This window comes from Xenopus laevis, chromosome 8L (genome assembly GCF_017654675.1).
Source record: "Xenopus laevis strain J_2021 chromosome 8L, Xenopus_laevis_v10.1, whole genome shotgun sequence".
NCBI classification, from domain to species: domain Eukaryota; kingdom Metazoa; phylum Chordata; class Amphibia; order Anura; family Pipidae; genus Xenopus; species Xenopus laevis.
Genome location: NC_054385.1, coordinates 74,738,778 through 74,753,993, shown reverse-complemented (window position 1 = coordinate 74,753,993; position 15,216 = coordinate 74,738,778). Strand labels below are relative to the sequence as shown.

General features: G+C 36.9%; 1 protein-coding gene across 1 annotated transcript in view; it reads right to left on the bottom strand.

Moving 5' to 3' along the window:
• The window catches only part of LOC108698960 (thyrotropin receptor), a 53,188-nt gene that overhangs the window by 17,615 nt on the left and 20,357 nt on the right, over positions 1-15,216 (bottom strand). The window contains exons 3-7 of the mRNA XM_041572998.1: positions 13,900-13,971; positions 11,126-11,200; positions 4,510-4,584; positions 504-578; positions 318-395 (exon numbers count right to left, since the gene is read on the bottom strand). Coding sequence (XP_041428932.1) covers positions 318-395; positions 504-578; positions 4,510-4,584; positions 11,126-11,200; positions 13,900-13,971 — 375 coding nt within the window. The remainder of the gene's footprint in view (positions 1-317; positions 396-503; positions 579-4,509; positions 4,585-11,125; positions 11,201-13,899; positions 13,972-15,216) is intronic.

The window sequence follows — 15,216 nt, the reverse complement described above, 5'->3', positions numbered from 1 at the left end:
ACAACATATGTCAATCTACAATAATAGTGATATGGGCAATACATACATAGGTGCAGGTGCTCCATTGTACAGTATATGAAGTATCAGTTAGTATAATGGCTGCCCACCCAGTGTAAAATAAACATTGATAATTATTTGGTAAGTGAATAAATTATATTTTTTTAGTAGGTTTAAGTTAGGTTAAAGTTCTAGTTCACATTGACATTGTCATTTTCCCTCACTGTATTTTTCATGAATCTGCAGGAAAGAGTGTAGGAACCCATGCCAGAAAAGCATGGAACTTTCCCTTTGTATCAAGAATAACCAACAATACATACAGTGTAAGGAACTCCTTTCCCAGTCCTTGGAATCCATTGGCCGGTACTGATATGATATGAGGATTATCTGCAATTTCCCTATAAAGTAAGCAAAAATTACTGGAGATCACCATATATCATTTATTTTCTTAATACATTCTCTGTCCTCAGAAGGTACATGAGGTTTGTGATGCTCGCTATACTTACACAATGACAGTCATAGAAGTAGAGTGAATTTTTGTTAGGTCTGGAAAAAGTGAGAGGCCAGTGTTTAAAATCCCTCTGCCAGAAGAAGAATAATCATAATTTAGTTGACTGCTTAATGGCTTTCTGTGAATGTGTCATCTGTCCTTAAAGACGAGCTACAGCTCAACAATGAAGTAGGCTAGATATGCTACACCTGAATCATCATCATCATCATTTATTTATATAGCGCCGACAAGATAAGCAGTGCTTTACCTTTGTTATAACAAACAGGGAATAAATGGTGGATAACAAACAAGGGTTTACAGAGTACAATAGGATTAGAGGGCCCTACAAATTTCGAGTTTACAAACTAAAGGTTAGGGTACAATTGAGACATTAAGATTTTAGAAACAATTTTGGGATTAATGATACAGCAATGATTGATTAATTAAGGGACAGTGAATAAGCTTCTTTAAACAGGTGAGTCTTTAAGGAGTGTTTGAAAGTTTGGAAAGAAGGAGAAAGTCTGACAGCTTGAGGCAGAGAGTTCCAGAGAAAAGCAGAAGCCCTAGAGAAGTTTTGTAGACGAGAATGGGCAGAAGTGATGAGAGGAGAAGTGAGGCGAAGCTCAGAAGCAGATCGAAGGTTGCGTGAAGGAGAGTATTTGGAGATCAGAGATTGCAGGTAAAGTTGCTGTACCGTGTTAGCCAGTAACAATGTTACAGGGCAACCCTTTTGAAATAAAAAAATAAGTGGTATAAATGTGATACCTGTATTGGCTAACTAATATAATCATAGCAAGCTTTCAGAACATTTTAGTTCCTTTTTCAGCTTTTGTTATTTTTTTATTTCAAAAGAGATCAGAGATGAAATATAGGCAGGGGATTCACTGTTAAGGGCCTTAAATGTAAATGTGAGTTGTTTGAATTTGATTCTAGAGGAAATTGGGAGTCAGTGAAGGGACATGCATTTGGGAGCAGCTGATTTTGAGCGGTGAGATAAATGAGTGAGTCTAGCAGCAGCATTTAGAACAGATTGGAATTGTGAAAGGTGACTTGTTGGAATACCTGCGAGGAGTAGGTTGTAGTAATTAAGGCGGGAGATGATAAGTGAATGAATAAGTGTTTTGGTTGATTCTGAACTGAGATTTGGGCAATGTTGCGCAGTTGAATATGACAAGATTTTGCAAATGTTTGGATGTGTTGTGAAAAAGACAGATGTGAGTCTAGTATAACTCCTAGGCAGTGTGCCTGTGTGGTGATATAAAAGGTAGTGTTGTTTAGTGTGAGCGATATGTGATGGACAGGGGAGGAACTTGGAGGAAATATAATGAGTTCTGTTTTTGAAAGGTTCAGTTTCAGGTGGCACTGTGACATCCAGGAGAAATGCAGTCCGTAACTTGGGAAAGGAGTAGACAACTAGAGTTTGGTGTCATCAGCATAGAGGTGATACTGAAGTCCAAATGACTGAATACGTTTTCCTAGTGAAGTAGTATAGAGTGAGAACAGCAGGGGACCTAGAGCAGAGCCTTGAGGAACTCCGACAGAGAGAGGGAACATAGTAGAATTAGAGTTAGAGAAGGCAACTTTAAAGGAGAAGGAAACACTGTAGAAAAAAAACCCGTATCCCCAACCCCACTTAGACCCCTTCCCTCCTCCCCCCTAGGCTAACTGCCCCCGCGGGAAATGACCTCGGTAAGATGACTGGGAGATCGGTATGTTGGCGCATGAGCAATTGAAGCAATTTGCCGGTTTTTGACTGTGCATGCGCGAAATTGATGGAGATTGCCGATCTCCCAGTCAAATGCCAGCTGAGTAAAGAATGTCTAGGAGGAGTGGGTGGTCAACTGTGTCAAAGGCTGTAGAGAGATCTAGAAGGACAAGTATGGAATAGTGAACTTTAGACTTTGCCAGTAGATCATTGGTTACTGTGCAGTTGGGTGCAGTTTCAGTTGAGTGTGATGGGCGGAAGCCAGATTGCAGGGGGTCGAGAAGGGAATTCTGAGTAAGATGCTGGATCAGACTTTTGTAAACAAGCCTTTCCAGTAATTTGGATGCGAATGGAAGAAGGGAAATCGGACGATAGTTAGCGGGAGAGTTGGGATCAAGGGAAGGATTTTTTGAGGATAGGAGTGATTAGTGCTTGTTTGTATAAAGATGGAAAAGTACCAGTAGAGAGTGAAAGGTTAAATAGGTGGGTAGGTGCAGGAGAGAGTGTATCAGAGAGTGGATAAAGGAGGCAAGAGGGTATGGGGTCAAGGAAGCAGGTTGTGGGTTTTGAGCAGGCTAGAAGTTTGCTAACTTCATCTAGTGTTGCCAGGGTGAAGGAGTGGATGTGAGTGGACTGCAAGTTTGTCTGAGATTGTTGTCAGACGGTATTCTCAGTCTAATGAGATTCATTTTTTCATTAAAGAAATTAGCAAGATCTTGGGATGTAGGATGGATGTAGGGTGCAGAGGGGGGCATAGGACTGATTTAAATGTGGCAAACAGTCAATGTGGTTTAGAGGACAGAGTGGAGATTAAAGAAGAGAAGTACTGTTCTTTAGCTATTGATAGAGCTCGATTGTAGCAAGAGAACATGATTTTGAAGTGGATGAAGTCAGGATCATTTTATGACTTTCTCCACTGTTGTTCAGCTGATACTACATCTACATCTTCTGAGGTACCGAGTTACACTAGTGTGCCAGGGTTGGGATTTAGCTGGTCGGCTGAAACAGGTGGTAGAAGGAGCAAGGGAGTCAAGAGCTATCGAAAGAGCATCATTGTAGAGAGAAGCTGCCCTATATGGACAGGAAAGCTTGTTAAAATAAGACATTAATTGTGTTGATACTGTTGATAATTGTTGTGGATCAAATGCGTTTAGGTTTCTATATGTGTGGGTAGAGAGAGATGGTTGTAATAGTGCAGGTGAAAGTGTTATCTGAAAGGAGAGTAGGTGGTGGTCAGATAGGGGGTATGGAGAATTAGTAAGGTTGGATTGGTGGCACAAGTGGCAGAATATAAGATCAAGAGCAGGACCCTCGATGTGGGTAGATGAGTCAGTCCACTGAGAGAGACCAAATGAAGCTGTTAGAGAGAGGAGTTTAGAGGTGGCAGAGAAGCAGAGTTGTCAATGGGAATGTTGAAGTCACCTAAAATGGTAGCAAGTGTCTCACTGGAGAAAAAGTATGGAAGCCAAACAGCAAAGTTATCCAAAAAAGTAGAGTAGGGACAAGGGGGGCGATATATGACAGCGACATGCAGAGAGATTGGTGAATAAAGGCTGGAGTGACTGAATGTCTAACATAACAGTACGCTACTTTCCTGCTTTTCAGCTCTTTTGGTTTCCACTGATTGATTACCAGGTAGTAACCAATGGGTGACTTGAGGGGGGGGGGCACATGGGTCATAACTGTTGCTTTTGAATCTGAACTGAATATTAAGGATCAATTGCAAAATTTCAAGTCACTGACTAACTCAGAGTTATAGAGCTGAAAAGCAGGAAGTAGTGTTCTGTTCTGTTATATTAGACATCCAGTCACTCCAGCTTTTATACATTATATTTTTGCCTAACTAGCTATATTAGAAACATTTTTTATTTTGCACAACCTATCTATTTACCCAGTTTTTATTCTTACACTGAACTGTTCCTTTAAGAGCTTTGTTTTTACATTATGAGTTCAATAACTTTGATGTTGCCAGACTACAGTTCCAAGTATGCTTCATTGCTGTATGCTGGGAGTTGTATTTCAGCAACCAGGGTAACTACCATTAAACATCCTAAAGCCCGGAAAAAGAAATGCTGAGGAACAGGGACATCTCTTGAGAAAACAATGGATGGAATGGCATTTGAGTTTGGACCAGATGGGATTAATTCATTCCCTAGCTCTTTTTGGCCTTCGGTGATTACTTTATCTGTGCATCAGCCACAACAAATTAAATTGAAAACATAGCACTGTGTTAAATTAGTAGCACGATAAAAAAAGTATTATTGTAATTATTTTAAATGACAGAGCTTTCATGCAGTACATTATTTGTTATACTTACAAATATTTGAGGCAGGGAAGGTCTTGGAATGCATCTGGATCAATATACATCAAATTCTTAACATTTCGGATCTCTCTGCCAGAGAGAATTTTAAAAAGAATATTTTACAAATTAATTAAAAGTCAATTAGACATCATTAGAAACAGAGTGCAGCTAAGGGTTGCTAACAAATATGTTAAATAAAGGCTAGACTTAAAAAAATACCCATATATGTTAACTAAAACAATGCTGTATGTGGCAATTAATACAGATATTAAAACATCCTCACTCCAGGAAAGGCGTTCACACCTTGACCATATTTAGACAAAACCCCAAGGGCATACATGAATCATATTCATGTATGAATGTGATTCAATAACCTACAACTGCAAACATATATAAAACCAATTAATTTATTGTCATCATATAAGATCATATCCCTAGCCCACATAAAACAAAATAGCAAAACAAAGTGAGGAGCCCATACTCTGTATGGCACAATAACAATACTGAAATACACTACATATAATATACCACAATTATCTGCAGACTGATGCTCATAAAGCATAGAGAAAGAATATGCATATATGGGTAAAAACTAGCAGACCCCACACACAAGAATGGTTTTAATATAGAGTTCACCAAATATGAACTGCAGTATTATGAGCTTTCAAATTTTAAGAGCTATATCTCTTCCTCCAGAAAAATGAAATATAATTGTAAGCTCAATAGTGTTCAAACTAAACTTGTCTTGAGTTCTGATCCAAATGTTATCATAGATATTGCTGGTATGGGTAGCTGGAGTAAGCACATATGATCTGGTTTGGTAGGGATTTTATCATATTTGATGGCAATATATTAATTGTCTTATATGATGTTTGTGTATATGGGTTATTTTGTTTTTTTCTTGGAGGGGGGGGGGTTGTCTAAATACCTAATGCACAGCTTCAATGATTTCTGCACAGCTCTTAACATTTCTCATAGTAGGACTTTATTACAAGATGTTGTTGGATTCTGGGAGGTTTAGTTTAGAAAGGCTGGATAAAAGACAAGTTAACTTTTTTGTTTCTCTAGAGGGGCTGATACCAGAAAATGTACAGCCTGCTACCCTAGTGAATTAAACAGTTTGTTTTGTATTGTATTTATCCACGTATCACTATAACTATATATATATATATATATATATATATATATATATATATATATATATATATATATATATATATATATATATATATATATATATATATATATATATATATATACAGTATGCAGTGCAGCTGTCACAAACAAAAGTACAGTATACATAGACAGTAAGAATACATAGGTGCTATAAGTTTTAGTAGACAGTTGGAATGAGGGCCATGTCATCTAAAACTTACCAAATAAATAAAGTCCACATAAATTAACAAGGGGTTAATTTAGCAGATACACTGTTGGAGTATGGCCAATATAAATTAGTATGTTTGGGTTTATAGATTAAGATAACAGGGTTTCTTATCTGCCATAAGCCCAATTGTGATGTCAGCAGGCATTGCAGGCTACAGAATTTGGCTGACCACTCACTTGATCTCTCTTTTAAGTAAATGAAGCTTTAGGGCTGGACACAAAACACAGGAGCTAAGTCGGACCGTCATCCAGTCTGGCTCCAAAAATCAGCCATCTGTCTTCTCTTACTTTGCTGATATGGACAGCTTTCCAACCAGACAATTTTAGAGCACTTTGCTGCTCAAGGGATATATGAAACATCTACACCCGTTCTACAGCTTTTAGGTAAATAACACTATTGGAACAAAAAAGTGCAAATTATAGCAGTCTGCACAACAACATTCTGGGCTTTACCTGGCCCTTTGTCAGACTGGGTTTTAGGTAGATATATACAAATTTAATACAAATCATTTACACTATACAAAAAGTAAATACATGTGTTGTTTTTTAGTCAAGGAGCGGTGGCGTGTGTGCTGAAACAATAAAATAACTGGTTTGAAATGTATGATTTCGCTGAAAATTAGGTATTTATGTACAGATTGGTAATAAGAGGTTTCCTGGTTTATCTTGGAAAATTCTTTATAAATGTGTTCAGCTGCTGGAAAGCTAAAAGACACTGAATACAGGTGTGGTTAGACCAGTGATTCTCAAACTTGTTTTTCCAAGTTCCCTGAAGACACTCTTCTTTCTTCCAAGTCCACAGTAAAAAACTTTGTAAAAACAGTATCCCAAAAATGATAATTTCTATTAAAAAAATAGACCCAAAATACACCTCAAAGGTAATAACACATCTACTAAACTGCTGTACCCTAAAGCACAGGGGGCCCATCAACTCTACAGAAGATGTCAAAAATGTCAAATAAAGAAATTAAAACAAATATGTCTAATTTAACCCTAAAACTAGATAAATATGACTTTGCTGGCTGTTGGAGCACCTCTGAATTGTCTGTGAAGGTTCTCATTCATCCAGGTCATGGTATAGCTATAGTAATAAGTCAAATCAACTGGACTTGCAGTACTTTTTTTTTTTTCCTTGAAGACGTTTCACTGGTCATCTGACTGGCTTTCTCTGTGAATGGTTTAATAACAACTTATAGCTCCAATCATGCTAATACAATCAACACCTTAACTCCATGTGGTCTCTGACCCCATGTTGATTATACTAAACATATTATGCTGATTGGAGTAAGATTCCAGGTATATAACCACAAAATTTTTTTAACAGGTCATTCTGAATTGAGAAAGCCAGTGTGATGACTAGCGAAAAGAAAAAAAGTCCAGTTGATTTGACTTATTACTATAGATACTCCTCTGAATTCTTATCTCATTGTTTTAGGGACCACTTGATTGAGATGTCTTCAAGGCCTGTAAGACATATTTACAGAATGTATCACCATCCAGAAATCAATTTTTAGTGTAGGTTGCTACTATTAATATAATTATACTTCATTATACATATAAACATACATCATGCATATTAAGATTTCATAAATGTAATATTCCTTCTGTGACAAATTAACTAACTAATATATACTGTCAGATGCATGTTGACAATAAAATTTAACTTATAGCATATTCATAATGGTTGGTATTTAAGGGATATGACTTGTAATAGCCACACCTCCTCTGATGAAGTGCCCAATAACGCGAAACGCGTCAGGAGGGAGTGGCTGACATGAGGTATGCAGAAAGCTGGGGAGACACTGCCTTGTGGTGTGATATGGGTGAATGTTTTCATGTGAATTTTTCAAGGGCTTAATGTAATACTATATTGTATTGGTGATTTTGCACAAATAAATGTTTGAAGCGAGATACTGGGCATGTCTTTAAATTTTAAACATATGTTACATGGTATTGGACCGGTGCACTCGTGGTTAATAGATTTCAATATTCATATTTGGCTTATTTGAAACCCTGATTGAGTTTAGTGGTTATTATATACCTAAGCAGTTGTCTTTTTAATGAGCACACTCATTTAGATATTACATATAATTATGTTTTATTTGTTCAGGCTCCTTGCAGTCTTCTCAAAGTCGCTTAGCTTTAAACAACCTCTTGAACCCACACAGTCCTCTAAAGTTACAGATTTCTACTGACTTTCTTGTTGTCATAAAATTATGCCAAAAGTTTCTTCTCCATTTGCAACAAATGATTATGCTTTTACTCGCAATGTCATAAAAAAAATTTAACAATTAAAAGCAGTTCAGTACTAGTAAGGTATGGTGTGGCCAGTATTTCCAATAGGTATTTGAATTTCATGGATCCCTAAACTAGCTACGCACAAGTTGGTATATGACTTACAGTTCACTAGCTGATCATTTAGAAATTGGTATTAGCTGGGAACAGCTGGTGGAGACACCGTGGTGGAGGATGTGCCCATATAGAAGTGCTTAGCTTAAAGGAACTGTTCAGTGTTAAAATAAAAACGGTATTAACACTGGAGATAGGCTGTGCAAAAGAAAACATTTTTTTAGTGTAGTTAGCCAAAAATGTAATGTGTAAAAACTAGAGTGAACGGATGTCTAACATAACAGAACCCAACTTCCTGCTTTTCAGCTCTCTAACTCTGAGTTAGTCAGCGACTGTAAGGGGGGCCACATGGGACATAACTTTTCAATGAGTTTGCAATTGATCCTCAGCATTCAGCTCAGATTCAAAAGCAAACAGTTATGACTCATGTGCCCCCCTCTAGTCTCTGATTGGTTACTGCCTGGTAACCAATCAGTGAAAACCAAGAGAACGGCAAATCAGGAAGTCGTGTTCTGGCTGTTATGTTAGACATTCAGTCACTCCAGCCTTTATACATTACATTTTTGGCTAAGTAACTATATTACCCAGTTTTTATTTTTATTTTGAGCAATTCCTTTAAACATTTGATGACACCACATTTAAAAAATATAGATGGTGATAACAGTATTGCAGTATTAGTCTAAGGCTCCAGACACAGCCTAACTATATATCCTGGAATAAAAGGAAAGCGCTTGTTCAAAAAAAGTAATAAATTCAGGTCTACTAACATATTAAATCATAGTAGTCAGTCTTTGGCACTGACTCCATCTCACTTAACAAAGGTTCTTCATGGCTCAATTGCAGTGCATTTTTTAAGATTTAATTTCTATCTTCTGTTCAAGGCTATGTGACTAGAAGGTCATCTTGACTTACGAAGTAACATAGTTCCTGAGGTTGAAAAGAGTTGTGTCCATCCAGTTCAACCCTTCACACACACAATTCTTATTTGACTTCTACAGGATTTTAAATATCCATCCAAAGCTGTCTTCGTTATGTCTCAGAAGAGGAATAATTATAGTAAACATAAGGGTATGAATCATACCGCACTCTTGATCACTGCTTTCCCTGTTGCTGGGGTTTGATACGTGGAATGGAGAAATAGACTATTAGTTATGGCTAGTCCCAATGGCAAATGTTAAGGAGAGGATTGCAGTCTTAAAAATAGACCACCATAATTGTAGATGTGTTATCAGTACAATGACAGGGGGGCAGAATAAGATTAATGCATGACTAGGGAAATGTATATTGACGGGTTTTACGTTTTTAGAGTTTAGAGTTGTGTTGAAACACTTTGCACACTGCACTTGTGTTTCTAAATGACAATTACAGATTATACCTTTCAGATAAAAAAAGATGAGTCACAATAGTTCCTGCAGTTTATTGCTTTAGGAAAAAATCTAAAAATATGAATGTTCATTCAGGAAGGCACGACTCAGGTGTGAAGAAGAAATAGGAAGGAGGAGGACATTTAAACACTATAACCCATAGATTGTGTAAATCAAGAAAACAAGACAACCCCCAAAATTATTTATTTATATTAAAGGGGTGGTTCACCCCCTACTCATTTCTCTGTTCAGGCTCTCTCCTATTCATATTCCAATCTCTTATTCAAATAAGTGCATGGTTGCTAGGGTCTTTTGTATCCTAGCAACCAAATTGCTGAATTTGCAAACTAGAGGGCTGTTTTTTCCAATAGAAGACATTCACAGCACATAATACAATGCAGTAAAATAAAGGTGATACCAGTGAAGAGCAAAAACTACCAATATTATAAGAAACTGACAAGTGCCTCTGAGGAGGTAGAAGTTTTAGCAGCATCCTGGTAAGCAAATTGGAGGGGTTCAGCTCGATGAATTGTTTTCCTTTTTAACAAAACTATTTAACATGAACACTGACTGAATGGCCATTTATACATTCATACAAAGGCATTGGAACCTCCTTACAAGTAGTGATGTGTGGGCCAGAAAAAACTCAACCCACAACCTAACCTGCAAAAGCTTAACCCACAGAGTTAACCCTGTAGTTGTGGAAATAATATGCCTTTACTAAAAAGTATAATTGATATATTAACTTGATAGTCATTGATAGATATTACATTTTAGTAAAGGTTTGTGAGTATTACTTTGTGCAATCATGTTTTCAGTTCTGCTACTTGTGACAATGGACCAACCAGTCATCAATTTCTGTCATAGTCACCAAATATAAATCCTGTGAATTTTAAGGAACAATCTCTTTAAACATTTTGCTTATAAAACGGCTTTTACTGCTTTTGTACAGAAAATCTACTTTAACCCATCAGACATTGGCTCTAAGTAGTTATAATATGTTATGCTCGGTATGTGAGCTTCTCTCCCCTGTGCTTTTAGCTACAAACTCATCCCAACGTCACACCATCTGTGGCTGGTAGCATTTCCAACAGAAGACGTTTTGTGTTGCAAAAACACGAAAAGAAACTTTAAAACAGTGAGAGCAATTCTGAAGAAAAACAACCCAAAGAAAAGGCTGTAAAAGATTATGTCATGTAGAGAAAAACTATTAAATGTTTCTTACAAAATGGAAATGAAGATGATATCTGCTGTACAAGGTAGGTAGGGCTTCCATTTAAGCAGTATTCCCCGATTATTTTAACCCTACTGCTATTCTGTGTGTTGTAGATCTGGTAATGGGAAGGTTACAGATAGAAGTGGAACAGATGTAAAATCTTTGTGGTGACTGATCCCTGATTTGCATGGTTTACAGTCATAAAAATGGATGGAATATCTTATTTTAGCCTATAAAAAACAGAGAAACATAGAAATGAAACATTGATGTTGTCATTGCCCACTGGCAAGAAGAGCTTTATCAGTACCATGTTGCTTACATATGTGCGACCTTGTGGAGTCTGCGGAAGGAGCCAGCTTCCAACTTCTGCAGCGTTGTGTCTAGTGAAATGTAACTGCAAGGAATAGAGTAACATGGTTAGAATATGTCAGGGCTAGGTCTTACTACAGAGCAGCTTTTCCATCGCACCTATAATATACATATATAATACATATATATATATATATATACATCCATTTAAATCCAAGCAAATATAAAACACTTGCTGCAGAGCTGCTCAGTAATACTGAGTTCAATCTGAAGCTGTACAAATGGGCAAGGTCCTCTTTACCTGTAGTGTTAATTAATGGTTCTTTTGTATTGTTGTATATAACTCTGTATGATCAATGCATTAATATTATTGTATAGTGCGGAGGTATATGCTAGCCCTTTATAAATATGTGTTTATTATAATAATAATCAAAAGTAGTCATCCAGTATGGGTATTTAGTGTCATAGAGTGATCCAATCCCTCCCTCACCTTGTTCTATTGTGAATTGGTGGATTCTGGGATTTTTGTAAACCCAAATTACTATATAACCATGCTTTTCCACAAAGGAAAGTAAAGGAACTTCACATTCCAGAACCCATCACTTCACTATGGCATAAGGTGGGGGGTTGCTTTACACTGTGTGACTTAAGCTGGCCATAGACGCAAAGATCTGATTGTACGAATCGAGGATTCGTACGATTTTCGGACCGTGTGTGGAGAGTCCCGACATTTTTCGTCCGGCGGAGATCGGTCGTTTGGTCGATCGGACAGGTTAGAAAATTTCTGTCGGCTGCTGGTAATATATCTGCATGTATTGCAGATCGTACGATTCAGTGGGAGACTGTCAAGAGCTTTGTCTATGGTACGATTGCTGTCAGGGGCAGAACATTGGCTCATCTGTTCTTTAAGTACTTTATTTGATCTGACTGGTAAGACTTTGATCTGAATGGTTAGTGGAGTTGGAGAAGTCCGATCGTACGATGATTCGTACGATCGGATCTTTGCATCTATGGCAGCTTTAGGGATGTTGCTAAATAGTTTGTCAAAGTAATATGTTCCTTTCCAATCTGTGGATCAGTTCTGTCTATGTAATACATTATATAGCGAATGAAGTACCCTCTCTTGTAAAATATAAGGATAAAGCACTGCGTATTTTGACAGCGCTATATAAATAAACGATCATGATGATATTATAAGTTACCAAGGAGTTTCATGACCATATAAAAGCACAAGGCTGAAGGCCGAGTGTAACTCAGAGGTGACTTTTAATATCCTCATATTTTGCAACAAGGGGTACTTTATTTATTATAATACACAAGTTTCAATGAGTCATGTGACAGAAATGACATCACTGAACTCCCATTATAACTGATGACATCATTAAGCACAGTTTATAAGGATATCATTTACAAGATATTCATGGCTCTTGTGTATTATATAGTGAATAAAGTACCCCCTCTTGTAAAATATAAGGATATTATAAGTTACCGAGGAGTTTCATGACCATATAAAAACACGAGGCCGAAGGCTGAGTGTTTGTATACAGGTCATGGAACTCTGAGGTAATTTCTAATATCCTCATTTTTTGCAACTGGGGGTACATTTTAGTACAATGACACCAAGAAAGAAAATGTGTCTGCTATGGAGAGACAAGTAGCTATTCCATACAGAGAACCTGTCACATTAAGAAATATCAAAACCTTTCTATGATGTTAGGTGAGCGAAATAAACGGTACTTTTATTTAAAGATTTTCCCCTTCAGTCTTGAAATTTATAATCACATCAAGCAGGCAGACACCATTTTGTGCACACTGTTATTAAGGCAAGTTTTGTATCAACCCAAAATCTTGTGTATGTGCCAGAATGGGGGAAAATATTGCCATGGCCATACACACATTACATAATCATAGACTGTGAGCAGTGAGGGGGAATGTGAGAGTGCAGCAGAATCTCAAAGTGCTAATGGAAAGTGAAAGTAATTGACTGACCTGACTCTATACCTGAGGCATAGAGCCGAGACAGGCAATATATGATTGACAGCTCTAATAAGTTTATAACAGGTATGGATGTTTTAATTAAAAAAAGAATTGGGGTTTCATGCTACATTTGCAAAAGGCTTTAATTATACAGTTTTGGGTATGTGTGACAGATCCCCTTTAAGAGACAGGTAGAATGCTGACTTATATATACATTTATTAAAAATTTTCAGTGCTTTTAGTTATTGTTATTTGTAAAAACGTTTGCTATTAAAAGCAGCATTTGCTTAACTCCTGCTTGTTACTTTTTAAATGTTGCAAAAGTCTTGGTTCCCCAGCAAAGTCAGGTCTGTTAATCAGCTGCCTTGTCTTACATTGTATCAAGAGTCTTAGACATCAGGGTAGAGAGTAGAAAGGGACAGACAAACACTGCATTCAACAGCAATATATATAGAAATAAAATAAAAAAACATTGAAAATGTGTAATGAATGTATATTGCAAAGTTGCTTAAAATAACATTTTCTTTTATTAGGCAAATTTTTATTTTGGGGTTAAGCCATGTAAAAGCTTTAGCAGCACAATATATTTAGCATTACTTTAGACTGTCACAGCCTGTTGAATCCCACTTGTACATGTCAAGCTGAGCTGGTAAGTATTTTTAAAGGAGAACTAAACCCCATATGGTGATAAGTCCCCACTGGCCCCCTTCCTGCCTCCCCCCTGCACAGTCTTACCCCTGAATTCTGTTCCCTCTGAAATAGCGACCGCACATGCAGAGTGAGCACAGTGGAGCTGTGAAAACTTACATATTGGATATGTTGGGCAGATTTGAGAATGCATCTGCTGGAATTGTTTGCAAATGAGTCTCTTCCAGCCTCCTGCAAAAAAAAAAAAAAAACTTACATTAATCACTAGATAATAATTGTTTACCTTATTAAGGGGTTACATTGTTTTAAAAGGATTTCTGCTTCTATCACACTAGAAAATAAATTGTAACATCTCTGTAACATCTTTCTGCCTGCTATTGTCACAAATTACATAAATAATACCAAAGAAAATGGATATTTATGTAAATATGTGTATATAGTAGCAGTTTTAGGCTTAACTTCAGCAAGCAGATTTTACTAGTCACCTGTTATATTGGCTGCCATGTGTTATAGCTCTTCGGCAAAAAAACCAATATATGTGGTAAATTACAGTAAGTACTGGGCAGATTTATAAAAATGTGAGTTTAGAGCTTAATACATTAAAACTCACCCAAGTTCTATTCATTCCTATGGGATTTTTAGAAGAGTATTTTTTCAAATGGTGAATCAGTTAAAAAAAATGCACAATTCTTGCATGAAAGCACACACATACTCATTTTTAGATTATATGTATAGGAATATTACCAACACTTACATTTTTATGCACTTACAACAGATAGAAATGGAATATGTTTTGGTGGTTTGATGGCTTGATGCAGTGCTTTATGACAGGTAAATATGCCTAAACTGAATGTATTTTTTATGCCAAAGGTAAAAGTGCTGGAAGGGTGAGGTGCACTGAACTGCTTGGTAAAGTGAACAGAAATAAGGCTACAGCACCACTGGTTGAAGGAAACAATACAGATGGAATTCATATTTCTTTGATTCAGGGATCAGTACAGATGTAATTAGAGAACATGATTGGCCACATTTTAGTTATTTGCCCCATAGGGTAAGGAGCCCTGTATATGGTTATGTACAAAGTCAAGTGTCCTGTTAACATGTACATCATGCCCTATGAATTGTGATTGTCACAGGGGTCCAGTCCATGACAGCAGTTTTATAATAAAAGGAAAACTACATTTTAAAAAAAAATCAACTTTTGGTAACACAAACTGAAAAACACACCATCAGGACCAGGTATAAAATGCAGAGATACAGCCATTATGTACAGTAACTCAGGCATTTTATTTCACCATACACACACCAAAGTGAAATCAGTCAGTGCACAACACGCGCATTGCAGAGAAATATCAGAATGAAAAAATGACATACAGCAGAAGAGACCAAGTACCTCAGACCACTGAGCTAAAATGTAGTAACACAGTATTAGTCATGTGGAAAGTTTAACTATGAGCAATAACACATACAATAAAT